Here is a 24,783-nt window from a genome sequence, read left to right as displayed (position 1 = left end):
TGGCACGGCAAGGCCACCATACACCAAGGGTACGCTATTCCAGCAAGCGGAATCCCAAAGCCTGACGACAGGTGTGATGGGTGACCCTACACCTGCCCTGCGGCGGCGAACCGCTGCCAGGAGTTAGCCGGCATCACCTGACCCTCCGCGGGATTACTAAGAAGTGGTGCGGCCGCGTCTCCCTCACGTGACCGGGCTCGGCGGCGTCGACCGCGTCACGCCCCGCCCAGAGTTCTGGGTCGGTCAAGGTCTGCGCCTGCGCCGGCTCGCGGGCTCACCAACCTGCCGGCGGGCCGCTACCGGGCGTGGAAGCCGGGCGCCCGCGGCGATGGGTGAGTCGGGAGGCAGGCGAAAGGAAAACACGGGGTTCCCCCGGCCTTCGCGTGGAGTGAGTGGAAGCACGAAAGAGGCTCTGAGGAGGCCGTCTGCCCGGCCCTCTGGTTCGGTTGCTCGGCGCCCACCCCCGTCCGCGCGCGCGCACTGCCTCCCCTCGGTGCGTCCCGCTGTTCCCGCGCGCGCCATCCCGGGTGGGGTCCGCAGTCGCCGGGGCCAGCTCTACGCTCCCTGCTCTGCCGCCCGCCACCGGGCTTTTCCGGGCTGAGGGCGCCGTCTGGCTGCTGGGAAGAGCCTTTTCGGCAGAGGAGGCTGTGCTTTCATTTGGGCGCGCCCCGGGCGGGGAGGTGCCTCCCGGCGAGCCCTGAGAGCGGGGCGGGGAGGGGCCGGGCTTTGCCTGAGTCCCGGGAGAGCGACGCTGGGACCGCTGAAGGGCCCTTGCTATCTCGGGGCCTGGGATTCCAGGACCTCTGGTTCCGTTGAATGTCAGGGACTGGAGAGGCCTGGACGATCCCGTCCACTCCCCTCCCCTCCCCCTTAACCACAGACCGGGGAAATGGACGCCAGGGAAGCGGTAAGTAAGTTCAGCTACCCGGCCAAACAATGCTTGTTCTGCGACACCATGTTGCTTCGCGTTGCGAGAAACTCCGTTGTACTAGGCTGGTTTTTTTCCGTGATGGTGGGGAAGTGGGGGTGGGCATTGTTGTTAATTGAAAATCTCTGTACCAATTACTAAGCTTAGTAGCTTATCTAGGTGGAGCGTGTCGATGCCTCAGCTGCATTTACGCTTTTCTTTTTTGCCCCTTTCAGCTGTACACATCTGGTCTTAATCCCCACCTGCAAGCAGTGAAACAGAAGCCCTTAAAGTAACTCTGTAGTGCCCTTGTTTTGAAAGAATTCCATAAAATCAAAAGGTGTCAGGACTGGTTGGGCCCGTTAGTGGTTCCAGAGCACAGGTTAGGCACTTTGGATCTGGAGTCACCTCGAGTGCATCCCAGGGAAAGATCACAAGCTGTTACCTTTAAGAGGGAGTGGATTTATCTGGTCTCTCCTTTGGTAGATTAAAGTTAGCCCAGAGAAGTGGAATTTTAAAATTATAGACATTGCTTTGTATTTATAGTAGCAAGATAGTGTCCTAACTAGAACTAGAATCCAGATTAATCTTGTTCTGAATGCTGACTCAGACGTGCTGACTTGTGGGAGTCAACATCCTTTGAGAATAACAGTTGCTTTCTCCCCAGTTTTTGCACAAAGACCTTTGTGCTGGCTCATTTCTCGGTCTTATCCCGTGGACTGTAAATTACAGTGAGCATTTAGACTTTACACTGTTTTCTTCTGCCGCAGAAGTTTAATTGACACTTGGAGTTTAATGAAAGTCAGCTTAATTAACTTTGTTTCCTAATGTTGACATAGGTTGAGTGTTTTAGGTAGCAAACGTAAAATTATGGCAAATAAGTTCTGCAATAAATTGCAAAGAATTATTATCCATGTTAAAGAATTTAAATATATAGATCAGTTTAGCAAAGAAATTTAGTCATGTTCACACTCTAGATAAACACGCAAAATTTTAAATTTTGCTACAGAAGACTATCCTGCACACTAGCCTGCCTTCTGTTGCTAAATTGAGAACCTGTTCACACTATCCTGGTGTATAGGATGAAATGAGGGAGAAAGCTGTAAATCTGTGAAGTCTGGAAAGATTTCATTATGTTCCTTTTTCCTAAGTCCAGGCTTATTTTTTAAAAATCTGAAACCATAAATGTACACATGTTCTTCAGATTTCCTAAAATAATTCAGTATAGTAGTCAAGAAATGACTGGCTTCTATTAGCCACAGATTTCTGTTTGTTTAATAACAGACCCAAAGAGTCATGACAAAACTAATTGAAGTACTTTAATTTGCAAAATTTTGAAAAGTAATGCAAGTACCATTCCAGTCATTAAGGGTGAACGTGAACAAAATTGTGTTGTTCAGGTGTACAAGTATCTTGGTTTGTGTTATCAAGGATGTATATTGTTAAATAGCTTGTAGCTTGTGACTTTATAATTGAGATTGTTATGTGTTTTGTATGTAAAAATGAAATTTTTTTACATTTACAAATTGTCATTGTGTTAATGGCAAATAACATACATGAATCTGGATGTTTTTGTTGATTTTAACATTGGTTATTCCTGAAACTGAAGAAGAGCGAAGCATTACATGGATATAAAGTATTTCTATGCTAAGTTGTTTTTAAAATGTTGGTTAATCTTAGATTGACAAGTGTAGTACTAGTAAGAGTTTGAACTCATGTCTGGCAGCTGAAATGATAAGAAGAAAGGATATAAAAGACTGATCGATTAATAATTATCAAACTCTAGGCCCTGGCAAACTTCTCAAGCATCTATAGGACAAATTTTCTTTAACTAAAAATGCTGTTGACGCCTTTAATTCGTTAAGAGCACAAAAGGTAACCGAAGATCTGTTTTAAACAAATTAAAAAACTGTTGTTGTTTTTTCCAGTTCTCCCAAAGTCAGATTTATGCATACCTGCAAAAGTTGTGTGTGAAGGACAGCTGTCATACATGCAGATCATATCCTGAATTAAGGGAGACAGCTGTTGAAAGGGGAGTTAGCACAGTCAGAAACAGGTTAACAAGTTTAAAAATTGAGTCTTCAAATACTACACGGCACAATGCCAATACTATATAAATTACTTTTGGTATAAAGGAGGAAATCTGTACAGCTTTTATCAAAAGTGCTTTTCCAGAAAAAGAGTCGAAATAGTGCAATCAGCAGGTCAAGGAGGCCCCAGCTAGATACCAGATGGCAGCTTCTCATATCTGTGCTGGAAAATCCTGTTTATCCTGGATGGACTAAAAGTTCAGAACAGACATTTTAACATTTCTGGCTTCATTTTAAGATCTCAGTTTCTTTCCTCCTCACTTTGTATTTCAGCATGATCCGGCAGAAAGATGGTCACTTTGAAAAGTCTGTGTTTTATTTTCTTTCTGTGGCGAGACTATTATGGAGCCTGGCTACTTCAGGCTTGTGTACATCCATGACCAGTGTCCCACTGTGATCAAAAAACTTAGCAGTGGACTTGGTGAACTTGGCTGCTTGCTGCTGCTTTGTTCTCCCACTGATGAAGGTCAGCCTCAAGGTGTTTTTGTCATTGAACCTTTTCAGACTGGAGGGTAGTTGTCAGATATCAAGGTTCATCCCTGTAGGATCTTTCCTACACAAGAAAGATTCTCATCTCCTGAGCATAAATTAAAGATATGCTGTGATGCACAAACCCTAAATAGGCCTGGACTCTGGAAAGGGTGCATGTCATCCCAAATCAAAGCCACTGTGGTGAAGAACAGGAGATGATACAGATGGTAAGGTAACCACCAATTAGACCAAAATTCTCCATGGAATGGCTTAAAAAGTAATAGTAAAGGTTTTGCTTAAAGCAAAATACATAGCCTTGAACACTCAAATTATGAAACAAAGAATACATAAAAGTAAGAAAATTCCCTTTAAGAAATTAGAAGAAAATAAACCCAGAGCAGGAGAAATAAGATGATAAAGAAGAAAAACAAAATTTTTGAAAACTGAAACATAGTAAAATTGGTAAATTTAAGAACTGGTTCTTTGCTGTGATGAGAGAAATGTAAATTAGGTAAACTGGCTACCCTGCTCAAGAAAAAGGGAATGTAGACACACAAGAGTAAAAGTGTTCTTTTAAATAACAAGTGCCTTATAAAACTAAATAAATCAGACTTTCTCTGTTCTGTCTAGGGAAATCCAGTTATCACAGTTGACTCTGGAAAGTGAACCTAACAGGCCAGTAACAATGGAAGAAATCGAGAAGGTCTTTGTAAAGCTGCCCTCCCCCAAAACACCGGGCCCAGATGGCGTTTCAGGTGACTTCTCTTAACTTTCAAGAAAAAGATAATTATGATAAGATTTAAATTGTTCGCCAGCTTAAAGAAGGAAAAATGACAGAATTCTTTTACAAAGGGAATGGAACGTTGACATCTCAACTTTACATGAAGGTAGTACTGAAATCGGAAGCTCAGTATGTTACGAATAATGATGTGAAATTTTAAAATATTAGCAAACTGTAGTGGTACATTAAAGGAATATTTCACTGTGGCCAAGTAGGATTGCAAGGGTGACAAATTGTCAAGCAACGCACTAACGTATACACCAAACAAATACATCAGAAAAGAACAATAGTACTTTATCCTTGTCAAGCCATCTGTTGTGCTGTAGATTACTTTCCTGGGTGCTTCCTATGTATTTATTCAATTAATTGGCTGGCCTGTGAGGTAGATAGCATTCTTATTTTGTAAACAAGGAAACTAAGCCATAGGGACATGAAGTAACTTGCTGAAAGTCACACAGTATATACATAGTTCAACCGGGATTTGAACCCAGGCAATTATCTGTACCTGTTAAATGTTACACTGGCTCTGTCTCCAGGGTCCATAGGATCCTCTCAGTAGCTTCCTGGAAGCAACTGACCAGAGTTCAAGATAGATTCCTAGGGTAGTGGTGGTGGGAAAGGGTGGAGGTGATCATAAAACAGGAATAAATGTGTATTCCCTTCTCATGTTTGAAAAAACTAAGAGGCCCTTATGGATTATTAGTGGCCAAAGCAAAAACAACACCCAGTTGTGGATATAATGGGTAATAGAAGTGAAGTCTGATGCTGTAAAGAGAAATATTACATAGGAACCTGGAATGTAAGGTCCATGAATCAAGGCAGATTGAAAGTGGCAAGAGTGAACAGGAGATGGCAAGAGTGAACATCAACATTTTAGGAATCAGTGAACTAAAATGGACTGGAATGGGTGATCTTAACTCAGATGACCATTATATCTAATACTGTGGAAAAAAATCCCTTAGAAGAAATGGAGTAGCCATCATCGTCAACAAAAAGAGTCCAAAATGCAGTACTTGGATGCAGTCTCAAAAACGACAGAATGATCTCTGTTCGTTTCCAAGGTAAACCATTCAATATCACAGTAATCCAAGTCTATGCCCCAACCAGTAACGCTGAAGAGGCTGAAGCTGAAAGGTTCTATGAAGACCTACAAGACCTTCTAGAACTAACACCCAAAAAAGATGTCCGTTTCTTTATAGGGGACTGGAATGCAAAAGTAGGACGTCAAGAGCTACCTGGAGTAACAGGCAAATTTGCGCTTGGAATACAAAATTAAGCAGGTCAAAGGCAAACAGAGTTTTGCCAAGAGAACACACTGGTCATAGTAAATACCCTCTTCCAACAACACAAGAGAAGACTCTAAGCATTGACATCACCAGATAGTCAATATCGAAATCAGATTGATTATATTCTTTGCAGCCAAAGATGGAGAAGCTCTATACAGTCAGCAAAAACAAGACTAGGGGCTGACTGTGGCTCAGATCATGAATTCCTTATTGCCAAATTCAGACTTAAATCGAAGAAAGTAGGGAAAACTGCCGGGGTCCAGCCCCGGCTGATCCAGAGTATTCGAAGGGGAGACGGTGTCGGCGACTATTTATTTGTTTATTCATCAAAGATATAAAGAGTAATAGAATGAGGATAGCTCAGTAGGAAAATTCAGTGGAGAAAAGAAGCTGAGTAGCTTGTTTTACACGGAAAATCAATATAACCCGTGACACCAGGTTAGCTCTGACCATGGAGGCCGCAGGCGCCCTCTTGAATAGCGGAAGGTGCCCCACCTTAGACACCTTCTCGAGTGGGTCTTAGAAGCCCAGGCAAATAAATGGTCGCAGAGGATATCCGCGCTCCAGATGGAGACTCAGCTGGAAATTGAGGGGAAGAATGACATGGGGAGACCAAGCTTTGGTGAGCAAGGCCCGTAGCTTTATTTTCAACAGGGGCTTTTATACCCTAAGTTACACATAGAGGATAATAGGGGATGCAAAGTCAGCAGTTTTTGATCCTTATCAAAAACCAGGGTTTCTTTCCTGCAAATTTATCATATACAAATGGTTTAGGTGATTTACATCATCTTCTGGCCAGAAGGCTTATTAACATTTTATGACTCTTGACAAAGACTTATCAACAAAGACTTATTTTCTCTAAGAGTAATTATTTTAAGGTTTGGCGTCATCTTCCGAAGATAAAATTGCATTCCTATAGGGCGGATGTGTAATGGGTTTACAACAAAGCAAAGAATTTATTACCTTAAGAATCTAAAGTTACTAACACCAAGGCCACTACTTATTTTTTCTACATACCAACTATATTAATTAATACACATTCAAGGATACAATTCAGGGGATGTGGAAAGTTGGCAGCAAGCATTGGCTCATCAATGAAATCTTTTACTCGTTTTATTCTGACAGTTTCTAACTCTCTGAGAGGCTCTAAGCTATTTGAATATCTTAAGCTTCCCGTGCCTCTCGAGGCTGGGAGACTGTAAACAATCGTATGCATAGCTGTAGGAGTCCAAGTAAACTTGTCAGGCGAGTTAGAGAGCCATCTGAGGGGTTTGGATTTAAACACTCCTAGTTGCCCAGGAACTTTATTAATTGGAGCTGTAAGTTAACTCTTTGACAGAGAGAGCGAGATGGTGGTGGGGGACAGCCCCCAGTAAAGTCAGAGGTGGAGCACAAAGCAATAAAGTAGGCAGACTCTGGTTTTTTTGGGGGGTAGATGCTCGAGAATATCCAGGGGGACTCCTGAGGCTCGATCCCGCCTTTGCGTATGCCAAGCCTCCTTCCTCATGACCTTTGTCATGAGTGGAATGCCTCACCGGCTCCCGGCAGAAAACCACTAGACCATTCAGGTGTGACCTGAATCAGATCCTTTACGATTATACAGTGGAAGTGACAAATACATTGAAGGGATTGATTAGACCTGATAGAGTACCTGAAGAACTATGAACAGAGGGTCGTGACATTGTACAGGAGGCAGTGATCAAGACTGTCCCCAAGAAAAAGAAATGCAAAAGGCAAGATGGTTGTCTGAGGAGGCCTTACAAATAGCTGAGAAAAGGAGAGAAGCAAAAGGCCAAGGAGAAAAGGAAAGATATACCCATTTAAATGCAGAGTTCAAAAGAATAGCAAGGGAGATAAGAAAGCCTTCCTCAGTGATAAGTGCAAAGAAATAGAGGAAAACAATAGAATGGGAAAAACTAGAGATCTCTTCAAGAAAATTAGAGATACCAAGGGAACATTTCATGCAAAGATGAATACAATAAAGGACAGAAATGGTATGGACCTAACAGAAGCAGAAAATATTAAGAAGGGGTGGCCAGAATACACAGAAGAACTATACAAAAAATATCTTCATGATCCAGATAACCACTGTGGTAGAGCCAAACATCCTGGAATGTGAAGTCAAGTGGGCCTTAGGAAGCATCACTACGAACAAAGCCGGTGGAGCGGATGGAATTCTAGTTGAGTTATTTCAAATCCTAAAAGATGATGCTGTGAAAGTATTGCGCTCAATATGCCAGCAAATCTGGAAAACTCAGCAGTGGCCACAGGACTGGAAAAGGTCAATTTTCATTCCAATCCTGAAGAAAGGCAATGCCAAGAATGTTCCGACTACTGCACAAGTGCTCTCATCTCACACACTAGCAAGGTAATGCTCAAAATTCTCCAAGCCAGGCTTCAACAGTACATGAACTGTGAACTTCCAGATGTTCAAGCTGGATTTAGAAAAGGCAGAGGAACCAGAGATCAAATCACCAACATCCGCTGGATCATCAAAACAGAAGAGAGTTCCAGAAAAACATCTCCTTTTGCTTTATTGACTACATCAAAGCCTTTGACTGTGTGGATCACTACAAACTGTGGAAAATTCTTCCAGAAATGTGAATACCAGACCACCTGACCTGCCTCTTGAGAAATCTGTATACAGGTCAAGAAGCAACAGAACTAGATATGGAACAACAGACCTGGTCCAAGTCAGGAAAGGAGTACGTGATGGCTGTATAATGTCACACTCCTTATTTAACCTATATGCATAGTACATCATGCGAAATGCTGGGCCAGATGAAGCATAGGCTGGAATCAAGATTGCTGGGAGAAATATCAGTAACCTCAGATAGGCAGATGACACCATCCTTATGGCAGAAAGCAAAGAAGGACTAAAGAGCCTTTTGATAAAAGTGGAAGAGGAGAGTAGAAAAGTTGGCTTAAAACTCAGCATTCAGAAAACTAAGATCGTAGCATCCAGTCCCATCATTTCATGACAAATAGATGGGGAAACAATAGAAACAGTGACAGATTTTATTTTTTTGGGCTCCAAAATCACTGCAGATGGTGACTGCAGCCATGAAATTAAAAGATGCTTGCTCCTTGAAAGAAAAGCTATGACCAACCTAGACAGCATATTAAAAAGCAGAGATATTACTTTAGCAACAGAGGTCTGTCTAGTTGAAGCTATGGTTTTTCCAGTAGTCATGTATGGATGTGAGAGTTGGACTATAAAGGAAGCTGAGCACCAAAGAATTGATGCTTTTGAACTGTGGTGTTGGAGAAGATTCTTGAGAGTCCTTTGGACTGCAGGGAGATCCAACCAGTCCATCCTAAAGGAAATCAGTCCTGAATATTCATTGGAAGGACTGATGCTGAAGCTGAAACTGCAATACATTGGCCACCTGATGCGAAGAACCGACTGATCAGAAAGGAACCTGATGCTGGGACAGACTGAAGGCTGGAGGAGAAGGGTTCAGCGGAGGATGAGATGGTTGGATGGCATCACTGACATGAGTTTGAGTAGGCTCCGGGAGTTGGTGCTGGACAGGGAGGCCTGGCATGCTGTAGTCCATGGAGTCGCAAGGAGTAACATGACTGAGCGACTGAACAGAGTGCTAGAAAAATGGAATCCATTTTTAATGGAAAACAAATTTCCTAGTAAATGGCAGGGGGCAGGGGCTTAAATTATCATTGTAGATGTACTAATTCTTAGAATGAATGCGGAATGAAGTGTTGGGGGTTACAGTGTAATTTGTCAGATGAAATTGCGTAATAGCTCTGGGAAGACATTCTCCAGTTCATGTTTGCAGCCCAGTCCTGAAGATGGGCAGCGAGAGATGGTAAACAGATTACTTGAGTGGGAACAAATTTTACATGGTCTAGTTGATCAGTGAACATTTTTGTATCATGATGACTTGTTTCCCCACATAAACTTGAAACTGCTAGGACTTGGTTATAAACAGTCAGATGATAAGAACTTCATGTTCCTGAAACCACAAACCAGCGTCATGCTTCACATACTGGAGTCCCCACAAATGTCAGAGTGTAGGGATGTTTACTATTACCATAGTTCAGTTTTGTTCAGCAAGTACATGCCAATCCCATAAGAAAGATGCATACTATAAAGAGAAGGCAAAGTTGTTTGATATTTTATGTAGTGGAAACGAGCAGATCCGCCAAAAAAAACTGAGAAATAGAGGCTGTTGGCCGCCTTTAACCTTAATACACAGGAACTGGTAACTGTTTCATACGCAAAGAGCAGAAAATTAATTGGAAGAAAATAACTCTTTGATAATAGGTACTAAAAAGGTAAGATACCTGGTCATGAGAAATTTCAAGATCTGTGAACAAAATTTTAAATGCTGCTAAGGTTTCTAAAAAGGAAATAGGAAGAAAGCACATCCTTGTACAGTTTTTTGTTGTTTTTTTTTTTAAAGGTTCAATTTAAGAGAAAGTGACAGTTTTTTAAATTTATAAAGTCAACTTCTATGAAATTCCAAGATTTTGAGTGAGGAATATGACAAAAATACATTCTAGTTTACCTGGGAACTTAAATGAAAGTGGTAAATGAAAACCACAGAAGTTGTAGAAGGAAGTGTGGATTACTTATAATCCATGTTTATACTTCAAGAATAGTGAAGGTCTTCTGTGGAGCACACAAAACCTAGAAGCCAGAATCGGTAGATGTCATATCAATATTAGGAACTTCAGTATCACAAAAATGATACAAACTGGAGAAAGTATTTGCCACAACTTGGCTAATGTAACTAGGATTGATTTTCCTTAGATAGGAAGAAATCTTACAAATTAACAAAATGCCTTCAGAAAAATGGATAATGTGAAATTTTACAGTAAAAGAAATTCAGATGGTCAATAAAGCATGACCTTCAGATGAAAAATGCTCAATTTTGATCAAAAAATTTCAGTGACAAGTTTTTTTTCACCCATCAGATGGGCAGAAATTACTGTTTAATACGTGGTATTGGAAATGGTAGGGAAACTGGGAACTCGAATACACTTGGTGGAAATGTAAATCACAGTAAGGTTTCTGGGGGCAATTTGGCATAGCTTTCAAATTAAAATGTACTGCAGTCCATTCTAAAGATTTTACCCTACAGATAAACTTGTGAGAGTTCACCACATGTAGTTACAGAGTTGCCCATTGCAGCATTATTTAAAAGGAAAAAAAATCATAAACAGTGACCATGAATAGGAGATAGAATAAATTACATATATCCATTTGATAAACTACTATATGACCATTCAAAACACTGGGGTGTCTGCTGCTGTTAGCGGATTTTTAAATGATGGAGAGGTTGGTGGGGATGAGATGGAATGTGTGATTAGAGTCAGGCTGACTAGTAAAGAGGGTTTGTCAGTGGTCAGGCAGGAGATGAAGAGGACCTGGGCTAGGGCAGTGAGCCTGGAGGAGAGGACATATGTGTATTTCATTAATTACACTTTTATTTTTCTCTTAAGAAATATCTTTTTTAAATTGTGTTTTTAGTTTATTTTATTGAAGCATGGTTGATTTACAATGTTATTTTCTACAGCAAAGTAATTCCATTATCTATATATGTATATATACATTCTCTTTCGTATTTATTACCATTGTGGCTTATCACAGGATATTGAACATAATTTCCTATGTATATGGTAGGATCTTGTTTATCCATTCTCTATATAATAGCTTGCATCTGCTAATCCTAAACTGCTGCTCCATCCCTCTCCCAGCCCCCTCAGCAACCACAGTTTTTACCGTCCCTTAATTCCCCATCGTGATAGTACTAAGCAGCATTTAGAGATGAGTCCCAGTCCTCCAGCCTCTGCCAGAGGTGACGTTTGTTCAGGTGAACACAGTGTTTGGTGTCCAGGGGTAGTGTGGCTGCTCTGGTGATGGGAGCGAACAGTGAGAAGTTAGGGCCCTGGCGCTGTCTCCTTTTACAGGTGTGACCAGCTGACAGCAGGGAGAAGAGCTGACTCCTTTTATTACCTTCTTAAGGCAGGCTTTCCTTGGAGAAGGAAATGGCAGCCTATGCCAGTATTCTTGCCTGGAGAATTCCATGGACAGAGGGGCCTGGCAGGCTACAGTCCATTGGGCCTTCAGTGGTTTCCAGGCATAATTTTTCTCAACTGAGGGCATGTTTATCTTTTCTAATAGAAATGTGATAGCAAGCCAGCTCCAACTGCAAACAGCCATTGGGCTAGAGCATATAGATGTCACATTTTCTTCTTAATGTAGTCTGTCTTCTGGGAGAAGGGCACACAGATCTTGGTATAACATGCCTAAGGAAAATAGTCTTATTTCTATTGGCTTCACATGAGAAAGGGAAAAACAAACCATAATAGCATCAGAGGGTCTTGGTATCATCATGAGGGTTTCTGGTAACGCAGGGCCTAGCCAGCTTTTGTGTTACTGACTGCCACTCATGCATCTCCCTCCACAGTAAGCTCCAGCCAGACATACTCCTAAGGAATGTGATCCTGCTGCTCCTTTGATACGGGGCTTCCATTTTAGCCTGTGCTGCCTTTGGCCAAAATGTGCTTCACCCTTACGTACAACCAGAGTCCTATTCAGCTTGCAGAGCCCTGCCCAGAAGTCATAGCCCACCCTGTCTTTCCCTCCGGACAGCTAATTAATGGCCCCTTCCTCTATGGGACCATATACCTTGTACACGTCCCTGTGGTTGCATTTATCACACTGTGATCCAGTCATTTTCATGTTGTATCTCCCCTGAGGCCAAGGTCGTTTTTTATCCCTAACCTCTGAACGTTACAGGAGTTGAATAAATTGATTGAATTAAAATAAAATCGCTTAATAGACTGAGGAGACCAGTGTAAAAGCAGGCAAAGAAGAAAGAATTCCTAACAGAAGTAAATGAAAATAACATCTTGATAATGTTATCATGCGAGTCTGAATAAAGCAAACAGAAGAACACAGTTCAGAACTCGCTGTGTCCCCAGCATACTACTGGGACCTGGCTGCTGTACTCTGCAGCTGACTTCTGCCCAGAGCGCGGGTGGGCAGCCATGGCTGGTTACACGTGTGGAAGCAGCCTCAAGGAGGCACAGCAATTTGCCTTTGGTCACTTGAGAACTTATCACGTCCCCCTGTCGGCCTTTTGTCCTCCTTGTTAGACCTTTAGATTTATCACTGTCTCCAGCTAATTCAACCTGAAAAATATAGAATAGGAAAATATAGCATTATTATTAAATCAGAAAATATAAAACTAATTTTGGCTTTCTATTTCTTATCTAAATATATTAATGAAAACGTGATTGTGCCATGTCAATAAAAGTATTCTCCCTTATTTTTTATTTTTTCTGTGATACTTTATTGATCAAAAGAAGGACTCGCTGCTATCCAACACTTAACACCATTAAAAATTCAAATTAATATACTGAGCCTTAAGTGTAAATACTCCTTCATTTTTAGTACCTGTATGACATCCTGTCAGTTGGCTACGTCTTCATCTATGCAGTGCGTGCCTTTCTGTTCCACATTTTAATTTTGACTCTGTATTTCTGTTAAGAGCACTGTCGTACTTGTCCTGTAGATGAGTCTTTGTGTACCTCTTCTATTAACAACTGTTTCCCTAGGCTGTATTTCTAGAAGGAAAATTAGAATCGTGTAGGTGTGTTCTGTATTTTCTGTCACATGTCTGTGGCTTCTGCACGTGTGAACTGAACATACGCTTTCTGATTGTGCGCCTCACTCTGCACTCTGCTCTACCTTCACGTGATGACATTTCTCTTTAACACCTTTTGTCCTGAATGGTTAGCAGTTCACAGCAGCATGTGTGTGGTATGGGGAGGAAAGAACAATAAATTTGTTTGGGAAGGGGGGTGGTTTTATTTTGGTCATATGTCAAAGACCTAGATGGTTTATTATGTGGCCTGTTTTATTCTTGTAATTACTTATAATTGAAACCCTTATATGTATTCTTTTCTAGGTATGTGGTTAAAAAAAGAAAAAATGTATCCTAAGATTTACCATCTTAACCAATTTTAAGTATAAATTCAATTACATTAAGTGTATTTACATTGTTATAAAACAGATCTCCAGAAGTTTTCATCTAGCAGAACTGAAACTGTACACATTACTGAACAGTATAACTCTGTTCCCACCTCCCCCAGCCTCTGGTAACCATCATTCTTTCCACTTTTCGTCTCTATGAATTTGACTACTTTAGGTACTTGTGTAAGTGGAATTACGTGGTTATTTGTCCTTTTATAACTGGCTTATTTCCCCTTATCCTTACAGTTGATTCATGTTGTAGCATATAACAGGATTTCCTTCCTTTTTAAGGCTACATAATATTCTCTTGTGCGAATATACCACGTTTTGTTTATGCATCCAGACACTGGGGTTGCTTTCACCTCTTGGCTCTGTGAATAGTTCTGTGAACTTGAATGTGCAGACATCTCTTGGAAACCTTGTGATGAATTCTTTTGGATGTGTGCCCAGAAGTGGGATTGGTGATGGTATCATATGGTAGTTCTGTTTTTAATTATTTGAAGAACTGCCATACTGTTTTCCATAGTGGTTGCACCATTTTACATCCCCACTAAACAGTTGTTCTTTTCTTTTCTAATAGCAGTTGTCCTAATGAGTATGAGGTCTTCATTTGCATTTCTCTGACAATAAGTGATATTGAGCATCTTCTTGTATGTCTGTTGGTCATTTTGTATATCTTTGGAGAAATGTCTGTTCAAGCCCTTTGCTTGTTTTTAATTAGGTTGTAGATGACGGGCAAGGAGTAATCTGGCTCTTTTTAGAAAGCGTATTTATTCCAGGGGTAGGACCTTGCCTTCATTCCATTCAGTGGGCTAAGCCTATGTATTTAGGCTTCAGATCTTTTTCAGCATGGTCTGGTACAGCCAGTCTGTCCCAGGACAGCCTACCAAAGTCACTGCCATCTGTGGTGTGACAACAGGAACATAAACTCTGGAGGCAGACTTCAAGATGCCAGCTCCACCAGTTACTAACTGTATCTTGGATGAAGGGGATATTGGTTTTTCATTTGTAAAACTGGGAATGTAATGTTTATGGAGTTGTTTTTGAGAATTAAATATGTGAAGAGTGTATAGTATATACCTGCAGGCTGTCTTTGACCCTGTTCTCCCAGCCTCCACTTCACAAAGTATATACTTGCTGTCCCTTACCTGTGTTCCCACAGTAGATGTTTATCATAGAAGGTAGTACACTGAAGTGATTGTCTACCTTGGCAGTCCTCTGTTAGATTGCAAGTTCCTTGTCTTTGAATCTGTAGCACTTAGCAGAGGACCTAGTTTACAGTAGATACTAAGTAAGTGTTAGCAAACAGAATGATTGAATGTGTGTCTTGTTATTTTATTACTTACAAGAGCCCTTTGAATCTGTTTCAGAAGGATAATCGCATGTACCATTATGTAGTTTAGGCATTACATATGATCTAGTCCAGTGGTTCTCAAATTTTTTGGTCCCTTTACAAACTTAAAAAAATTTTGTGGTACCCGCCCCCCCACCCCCAGCCAAAGAGCCTTTATTTGTATGGATTAATATTCATGGTCTTAGAAATAAAAACAAAATTTTAAAATATTTATTAATTCACTTTAGAATAACAGCAATAAACCCATTACATGTTAACATAAGCAACATGTTTTCATGAAAAATAATTATTTTCCCTCCCCCAGAATTAATGAGAAATATGTTTTACAGTTTTGTAAGTCTCTTTAATGTCCGGCTTAAAAGGTCAGTGGCATCTCATATCTACCTCTGCATTTGATCTGTTGTGGTAAATTGATTTAGTTGAAGTATATGCAGAAAATCCAGCTTTACGCAGATATGTAGCTGGAAAAAGGAGGACCCCGTGGACTGCTGAAAGGGCCTCAGGCCGCCCCCCTCCCCAAATGTAATAGAGTCAAAAAATTGGAGGAAGGATTAGGGGAATTTTTCATATGTTTAGTACTGTATATAAAGGTTTACCTATTATCATTTTGTTGTTTGTAGGTTAGAAAAGTCCTTTGTGACGGAGAAAGATCTTAAGCAACATGATGGATTCAGAAGCTCATGAAAAGAGGCCCCCAATCCTAACATCTTCAAAGCAAGATATAGCACCTCATATTGCAACTGTTAGTGAAATGAAGCATTACCTGTGTGGCTGCTGTGCAGCATTCAACAACATAGCAATCACATTTCCCATTCAGAAGGTTCTCTTTCGGCAACAGCTGTATGGAATCAAAACCCGGGATGCGATACTTCAGTTGAGGAGGGACGGATTTCGAAACTTGTATCGCGGAATCCTCCCCCCATTAATGCAGAAGACAACCACACTGGCACTTATGTTTGGTCTATATGAGGATTTATCTTGCCTTCTCCGTAAGCATGTCAGTACCCCAGAGTTTGCAACCCGCAGCATGGCCGCAGTCCTTGCAGGGACAACAGAAGCAATTTTCACTCCACTGGAAAGAGTCCAAACATTGCTTCAGGACCACAGGCATCATGACAAATTTACAAACACTTACCAGGCTTTCAAGGCACTGAAATGCCATGGAATTCGAGAGTATTATCGAGGCTTGGTGCCCGTTCTCTTCCGTAACGGATTCAGCAATGTCCTTTTTTTTGGCCTTCGAGGTCCCATAAAGGAGCACCTGCCTACAGCAACGACTCACAGTGCTCATTTGGTCAATGATTTTATCTGTGGAGGCCTGTTGGGTGCCATGTTGGGAATCTTGTTTTTTCCAGTTAATGTTGTAAAAACTCGCATGCAGTCTCAAATCGGTGGGGAATTTCAGTCTTTCCCCAAGGTTTTCCAAAAAATCTGGCTAGAACGGGACAGGAAACTGACAAACCTTTTCCGAGGTGCCCATCTGAATTACCATCGGTCCCTCATCTCTTGGGGCATAATTAATGCAACTTATGAGTTCTTGTTAAAGATTATATGAAAGAAATTGGTTCAGTGCCATTTGTCGACTGAATAGACCTAAGATGGATGCAATTCGGCCTTGTTTCTAATGGGCCAAATACAAATTGGTGTCCATATCCAGGGCACAGTGAATTCTGGGCAAAGCTATTTTCCTTAAGCCCCAGCAAGTTCAGAATAAATGGTTTCAGTAGGAAAATTTAAAGGTTTTTTTTTTTTTTTGAGCGGGGTGGGATTTTTTAAATCATTATCTGAGACCTTTAGGCTAGTTGCCTTATTACTAGCTGCTCTCATAGCTTTTGACAAGGAAACAAACAGCCAAGGTATGATTCTCTTTTCCAGAAGTCTTCTGTACTGAAACATAAGTGGCCATGACCAGCCAGAGAAAAGGCTCTTAGGGTCCCATGAATTCTCAAACTTACTTCTGTTACTCCATTTCTTGCTTCTCTGCTCTTAGGAGGAATTGCAAAGGGTAGTTTTTGTGAACTTAAGCATGTACATGGTAGAAGAATGGAGCAGAACAGAGAAGAAAAATAGTTTATTATGTGTAGGCTTTTCATGATAAATTGCTTGTATTCATTTTGAAACTAAGCACCTCTTGTGATGTTCATTATCTGAGTTATTTGTCTAGACATGGTAGACTCAAGCATCTAAGGTTTGCTTTCTAGGGTTGAAAGTTTTCTCTGTAGTTCTGAACGTGACTTTAAACCTTTCCAAAATATTTTTATATTTCACTTATTTCATTGCCAAAAGATCTGGAGACTTAAAGTTTGTTAATTTTGTTTCATCCCATTAAGTTTCATATTGCAGGTATCCCCCACTTTTCCAGAGTTTCTTTTATGCCACTTTGCTTTTACATAAGACCTACATTAGTACCTATTTTCACTAACCAAAAGTTGATTTTTGCTTTTACAAAAAGTAATTGCTTCTTCACTTTATACCATTTCGACTTACAAAAGGTTTCATGGGAATGCAGGGGAAACCTATAATTGTATTTCAGATCTAGCTCTGTTAAGCTCAACTTCTTTGAATTGTTTTTGCCAACTTAGTGAAGAACTTCGAAGTTTTTTTTCATTTTTCCTTTGAGTATTAGTTTGTCATTTTCAAGTATCCTATTCTCTTGAAACTCTCTTTAAAAAAACAACAAGAGTGCTTCCATTGTATTTTGGAAGTCTATTAATCGGACCTCAGATTTTTTTTTTTTCTGGTTTCTAAGTGTTCCAGAGAAGGAGGAGAAAAAACTCAGGATAACTTTCACCCACAGTGTTAAGCTGTCTTTTTTATTTTACTCTTGGAAATAGAAACTTCTGTTAGGATCTTTACATTTTGGGAACTCAGTTTTACCATTTTATCATTTAAATAGTAAGACAGTTTAAGAGGATAAGGCTTAAATAAAGATATTTGAAATATTTTAAATTCAAGAAGTTGGTGATCGCTGGGTAGCATAGTTATCCCTTACCTAACAGACAAAAATTTGCTTGTCAGAGGAATCAGATTTTAAAATATTTTCTTCCAGATAAAAAAGCAAAGTGGTTCTTTCAGTTGGTATTGAATAACTAGTAAAACATACCAGATACCCTAGAAAAATGGTTAATCAGTTTTTAAAAAATCCACATCTGTAAGTATTATGTAGTTAAGGTTGCTTTCTAGCATTTGACATGGGCAGAGCACCTAGCTGTTATCACCAGTTTTTCATCTTTCTGGATAATTGCATGTGAATATGTGCACATGCTGACCAAAATAAATCCAGGGCCTCAAATGATAGTTTACTCAGTTTCTGGACAGATAGTCCAATAAAGATGTTTACCTCTCAGTGCAGGATGGCTGGTCAGGTGACAGGACCATCGTCCTTCCGGCTGTGAAGGGTTGGGGGCGGCGTCAGGTGTTTGCCAGGTGGTAATGAAGCTCGCCAGCTTTACAGAGGCTCTTTGGGAATGTTGTGCTGGAAATGGCAGTTTATTCTAGAAACGAGGTGCAGGTGCAAGGATTTGAGAAAATAAGAATTTAACGCCAAATGAGAGTAGCATCTTTTGGCCTATGGAACAGTCAGGATTTAAAACAGATTGAATTTCAGAGATGGGTGGCAAAGGCATTGTGGTGCCTGAACCTCTCGTTCTCTTGTGTGTCCCATGCTCGGGGGCATATCTGGGTGCTCAGCGTGTGGTGGGCGAGTCAGCCTGGGGTCACGCCCTGGCCCTGACTCTCCTGGCGTTCAGTTCTACAGGGCTTCCTTTTGCCTATACACTCCATGTAGGTGATAGAAATCTAAATTCTAAAGCACTTTTGTGAAATAGAAGTGAAGTGAGAATTGGAAGGCTGCTTTGGTTTCTGCTATCTCAAACGTGGCATTTAAAAACAATAAATATTTTTTAATGAATTTAACTCACTTTATTGATTTCTTTGTCACTTTTTACAGCTTTTGAAGACCAAACTGCAAATACATTACCAGGGATGGTTTTGTGTTGTCCTGTAGTTTCTTAAATTTGACAGAAAACTCAACAGAACTTTTGGTAGCCAACAGCTTTGTCTGAAATTTAAAAGAAGTCAAAATGTGTTATTAGTAAGTAAGAGATTCTAACTATTGTTTTTACCTTCAGTGTGAACTAGTATGGTAATAATTTTGAAAAGGCAAATAATGATCGAATGACTTTATCTGAAAAGCTTTAAAAGTGGCCTTTCTGTTACATATGTGGTGCAGACGGCTCAGAGCACAGGGCAGTTCGGGTCTTGCCTCCTATACTTCATTCTGATGCCACCAGAAATATGTTATAGAGTCTATACTAAACACCCTTAGAGTGGTATGAGCCCTCAGGACTGCACTACAGAGTAAACACAACCTCTATATGGTGGCAAGTGTGTCTTCATTTCTTTAGTGGTCAGAGATAGTTGGTGCTTTTGTCTCAACAGTTAATATTACATATAATTACCTGCTATATATTGTGAACTGTGCAATGAAACAGAACTGTGTGTATATAATCAGCTTTGGAGACCTGAAATTCCCTAGCTTGATAACATGGTGAGACTCAGTTATCAGGCAGTACAGACCTTAAGATGACGACGACGGTGGTCCTGGAGGCCTTCACGGTAAGCCAGTCATACTGACCAAGACTATTCAGTGTAGGTGAAGTACTGTCGTGTGAGGGGTATGCAGTCAAAATGAAGGTGCAGTGGCGATCACATTTAAAGACAGGGTAAGCACTCAGACTTGACTCTTTGAAAATAATCTGTTTTCTCATGTGCTTATAAATGAGTATCAAAGACTTGAATAGGCATTCTCCTTAAATTTGAGGATTTTTAGTTTTTAATGCTGCCTTTTTGCCTAATACTGAATATATGCTTGCCTAAATGGCTCCCAAATTGTGGGGGAGTCTCTGTATGTTTCCTTTTTTAAAGTTTCATTATTAAAAGTGGTTAAGCACACAAAGCTGGTTTTGTTTGATATTTTCAGTTTTGTGACTATATCAGTTTAAATGAAATTCTGTTAAATGTTTCAGAGGTAATGTGCTTCTTTTGGTATTTCTGTTTGGAATAAAGTTTTGTTTTTTTTTTTTAAGTCCTTTCTATTTGGTCTTCTCTTGTGGTTGGGTTATGGTTACTAGCACTTTCCTTTCTGTAGTAGGTTAGTCTCTTAGTCTTTTTCTTGGTAGAACATTTAGCATGCTACCTTGACTCTTAGTGACTCCACCTCATAACTTTGTAGGTAAAACAGTTCTTCATTGATCCATTTTGTTTGGTCAAGAAAAGTTAGTTAGTTTTGGTCAAGAAAAATAAGTTTCTTTTCAAAATAGGTTGACTGCAAAGCATTTTTTTTCTTTTTAAGGATTTTTCCAAATAAACTTTTCCCTTACTGAGTATAAACTGTCTTGGTAAATTCAGCTTATTAATACTTTGTATTATAATAATGTATCTTCAGGTCATGCTTATTCCCAAGCTAAATGGTCTGGATATGGGTGCTTTCTGAGCTTTTTATATCTGCTTTTCATTTTGCTTGTTTCTGTTAAGAGACTGTGAAATCATATGAGCTACACTGTTGGTTTACACATTACATTGTAAGGCGCTCCCTGACCCTTACAAAGGGATAGTTGAGCTTCCCTGATGAGGGACCACCAGATGAGGAAGCAGTTGCCATACATTAATAATTACTCTAAAACATTCCAGTTTTAGAATTTTTAAAGACATTTATCATAAAAGTGAATATCCTGAACTCTAGAATTGATGAAAGGGGTGTTCAGCACATCTTCTGATAAAATGTCATTGTAAACTGCCTGCAGAGTAAGGGGAGTAGAGAGCATTTCTCACAGTGTGACGTGGGGTGGGGGGCCTGGGGAGGTCTGTAGCTGCAGCACTTCCCAGTCTCCAAAGGCTGATCCCAGCTTACTTCCTTCAGAATCTAGTTTCCAGTAGGGAGCTTTTTCTGCAGATAACTGTATCTGATTCTGAAGTAGAAATGGATAAAATAGGATTTATCAGGGTTCTCCTCTCCCTTCAGTCCATTCTTTATTATTTCTGTATTTTTTTTAGATCAAGTGATCCAGGCCCTGTCTCCCTTGTTGTCATCTGCAGCTAAAACTGCCCTGCCCAGCCAATGGGGACTTCTGTACTCTCTGGTCTCCCAGCCTTGTTCATGCAGAGTCCCACTGTACTGGTTCACTCAGTAAGTCCTGCTGATTGCCTTCAGATCTCAGTTCAGATTTCACTTTCTCGGGGTTGTCAGCTTACACTTAAGGACCAGTTCGGATCTCCCTCTTACATACTCTTGTGGTACCATATTCCTCTGCTGTTTTCATAGCACTTACCTATTTTATTTATATTGTCATTATTTGATGCCTTAGCCTGGTGGCTCAGACGGTAAAGCATCTGCCTGCAATGCTGGAGAACCCGGGTTTGATCCCTGGGTCGGGAAGATCCCCTGGAAAAGGAAAGGGCAACCCACTCCTACAGTACTCTTGCCTGGAAAATCCTGTGGACAGAGGAGCCTGGTAGGCTACAGTTCATGGGGTCGCAAAGAGTTGGACATAACTGAGCGACTTTACTTACTTAGCTTTTCAAATGTCGGCTCCACAGGGCAGAGACTCTGATCTAATCAGTTTCCACAGTTGCAAGCACCTGGCACAGTGCTTTACACCTAGTAGATACCTGATAAATACTTCTTTTAAGAATCAAGAGAGTGAAGGGACATATGAATATTCAGCATCACAGCAATCTGGAATGTCCTGTCTGACTTTCATTCCTTGATGGGTCATAGAAGTTGTTGGAAACATTTTAACACTACTCGGGCTGCTATAATAACATAGACCGAATGGCTTAAGGGGTTTCCCTGGTGGCTCAGTGGTAAAGAATCCTCTTGCCAATGCAGATGTGCCTTTGATCCCTGGGTTGGGAAGATCCCCTGGAGAATGAAGTCGCAATCTACTCCAGTATTTTTGCATGGAGAATCCCATGGACAGAGGAGCCTGGCAGGCTACAAGTTCATGAGCTCTCAAAAGAGGTGGACACGACTGGGCAACTAAACAACAACAAATAGCTTAAACAACAGACATTTCTCAGTTCTAGACATTGAAAAGTTCAAAATCAAGGTGCTGGCAGATTTGGCTCTTAGTGTACAGACTTCTGTGTCATCACATGGCAGAGAGAGAACCTCTTGACCTCATGTAAATGTAATCCTCCCCGCAGGCTGCCCTCTAAATACCATCACATCGGGGGGTCAAGAGTGCCACATACAAGGTGGGGCACACAAACCTTCAGGCTATAACATACATGTGCTAAACTGAGATTTTTTTCCTCTCCTCCTTTACCTTTAATGCTTAGTTATCTTTTTTTTTTTTTTTTTAATATATGAATATAGTCGATTTACAGCATTGTGTTAGTTTCAGGTGTATAGGAAAATGATTCGGTTATACATTCTGCTATCCTTTATCCAGCCAATGAAACAAGTCTGCTTGAGTCAGGATTCCAATGTACAGGCACTTCATTTTTCTGTTCTTGCAGCTGTTTGTGAATTGTGGAACTCAGCTGAGTCAAGCTGACTGAGAAGGGCAAGAAGAAAGTATTCCTTAAAATTAGTTTGTCATTGATAGCTGCTTTGTTACTATAGAAGTGCCATGACTTGTTTAAAGCAGACCACCTCAGTAGTTGCTCTTCCTTTTACCATCAACGTTCAGTTTAAGTTCTTTTCAGTCATTAGTCAGCAGTGACTTGCTCCTGACAGAGTACACCAAAAAAGGGGAATGCGTTTAGTTAGACTGAGATGCTAGCTAACTTTTTGTTTCAAATGATAGGAAAAAGAAACTAATTTCTTTCAAGGGTCATCATATCTGTAGCAATAGGTGGCTCCTGGTGTATAGCTTTCTCCTTTCTCTTTGGATAAAAGAAGTTTGCAAACTTTGCTTATCCCTGTCATACTTTGCTGGAAGAAGAGTGATTAATCAAATTTCAATACCATCACATTTTCTTGGGCTCCCCTCATATTTCCCCACTAGAAAACAGCCATAGGACAAAGTTGGTATATAAGGGATCCAAGTACCTTTCATTTGTAATTTGTGTGTAAAATTTGAAGGTAATGAGTGAAAATGAGTTAGGAAGTGAGGGCCTAAACTTGGAGATATAATGGGTGTGATAAGCCTTGAGAAAGCTAAGGCAAAGTCCAGGAAGATGTAAAGCTTTGCTGTTGCTGTTTGGAGCCCTTCAAAACTTCTGCCACTTGTGGTCCGGGACCAGAAAAGCATGGTGCTTTTACATTTGGAAGCAATGCTGAATACAGCACCTGAGTTTGTATCAGTTCAAACTAGAGACAACAGTAAGCCCAATTTCAGTTTGTAACTTTTATAGTTTCTTTGGCAGAACGCCTGACATCTCAGTACTGTAAAACTGCCCTTTTAAGGACAAATCATTTTGAGTTACAAGATTCTAGAATTGCAGATAATACAGAGTATTGGCTGCCTGAGACAAGTTCCTAGGTACAACGTTAAATTTCCCTTGATTCCCTTCTGGTTCCCAGACTGTATTAGGTCTCCTTCTGTGGCACGTGATGACTGTTTCAACTCCAGGACTCTGACCAGGATGTATCCCCGCAAGACAGTGTGAACTCCTTGAGGGCAGAGATTGTCTGATCTCTTTATCTACAGAGTAGAGGTTCTCATAATACCTGCTCAGTGAATGCATCAGAATCTGATCCCAGATGTTGTCTTTATCACTATTCTCCCTGTTTCAGAGACACTTTGAATTTCATAGGAATTTGTCTTTTAAAAATTATCATGGGGAATACATAATGTCTGAGTCCATTTATGTGAAGTTGTAGAACAGGGAAATCTGGTAGGGAAAAAAAGTGGTTGTCTCTGGGAAGGGACACGAGGGAACTTTCTGGGGTGATGGTAAATAAGAATATTTTGAATAGGGGTGTGGGTTATATAGGTGTATGCATTTGCCTAAACTTATTTAGCACAAGTACCATTAATATTTGTGCACTTCATTGTATGGACATTTTACAACAAAAGAATACTGAACTTTAGTTAATAATATGTATTGCTGAGGAGTTTTAGAAGGATGGGTGTTAATAACTGCAATTCATTCATGAAAATACATCAAAAATAAAGATGGATTGATAGGTGGATAGACTATTGGATAATTGATATAACAAGCTTAGTAAAGTGTTGACAGTTGAGTCTTGGTAAACATATATTCCCTGTAAAATTCTTCCAACCTTCCTGTATGTTTTGAACATCTCATAATAAAATGTTAAGAAAAATCATTAGGATGTTGTCACAGTATTTGATGTCAGCACATATTGAGAGACTCGATTCAGTTCTTTTAGTATACTACTAATTCTTAGATTGCCATGAAATCAGGACACCACATAGAAACACCTGCTGGAGGGGAACACAAACCTATGGCATATTACTAACTTAACCGTCCCACTAGTCCTACTAATGATGTGGTGGCCACCAGCTCCCTCTCCTCAAGCCCAGAAGACATGCCAGATTGGGATAGGACTGGTAATAAGCTGACGCTAATAAGCTGATGTTTTCCTTAAGACTACCCCAAAAGTGAGTGGTTTACTCACACCTGAAGTGACCAAGGTAGGTGGGCATCATGATTTTCCTGCCAGTACTCTGCAACTTTTAATAAAGGCCAGGAAGTTGTTCTTTTATACAAATGTTTATTGTATACACACACAAAATCTCTAAGGTAATAGCTCCCTAAGAATAATGTGTTCAGAACAGATCAGACACTTTGTATTTAAGAAAGTATTCTTTTTAGAACAAAATTTGGATTCATTTTACCCAAAAACTAATCTTTTATAGGGATGGGCTTTTCCAAGTTAATGTAAACAGAGCAGGCTCATGTACCCATAATTTAA

The 24,783-nt window shown here is 40.4% G+C and overlaps 1 protein-coding gene across 9 annotated transcripts; it reads left to right on the top strand.

Moving 5' to 3' along the window:
• Window positions 1-242: 242 nt before the first annotated feature.
• SLC25A51 (solute carrier family 25 member 51) lies at window positions 243-24,175 on the top strand. Of its 9 annotated transcripts, XR_009738077.1 has the most exons (5): window positions 243-332; window positions 4,099-4,223; window positions 15,515-18,987; window positions 20,949-21,081; window positions 21,260-24,175. XR_009738077.1 is itself a non-coding variant. In XM_061425709.1 (3 exons), exon 3 carries the CDS (start codon window positions 15,556-15,558, stop codon window positions 16,447-16,449), a length of 894 nt encoding a protein of 297 aa, XP_061281693.1. In that variant the 5' UTR covers window positions 405-493; window positions 4,099-4,223; window positions 15,515-15,555; the 3' UTR covers window positions 16,450-18,804. The 9 variants fall into 9 exon arrangements, 7 of the variants coding, with proteins under 7 accessions (XP_061281695.1, XP_061281693.1, XP_061281696.1 ...); XR_009738076.1 differs by having other exon boundaries at window positions 20,949-24,175; XM_061425709.1 differs by lacking the exons at window positions 243-332; window positions 20,949-21,081; window positions 21,260-24,175 and adding an exon at window positions 405-493 and having other exon boundaries at window positions 15,515-18,804.
• The last annotated feature ends 608 nt before the right edge of the window (window positions 24,176-24,783 follow it).

Source organism: Bos javanicus, chromosome 8, assembly GCF_032452875.1.
Source record: "Bos javanicus breed banteng chromosome 8, ARS-OSU_banteng_1.0, whole genome shotgun sequence".
Lineage (NCBI taxonomy): Eukaryota > Metazoa > Chordata > Mammalia > Artiodactyla > Bovidae > Bos > Bos javanicus.
This window is presented reverse-complemented; position numbering and strand designations above follow the sequence as displayed.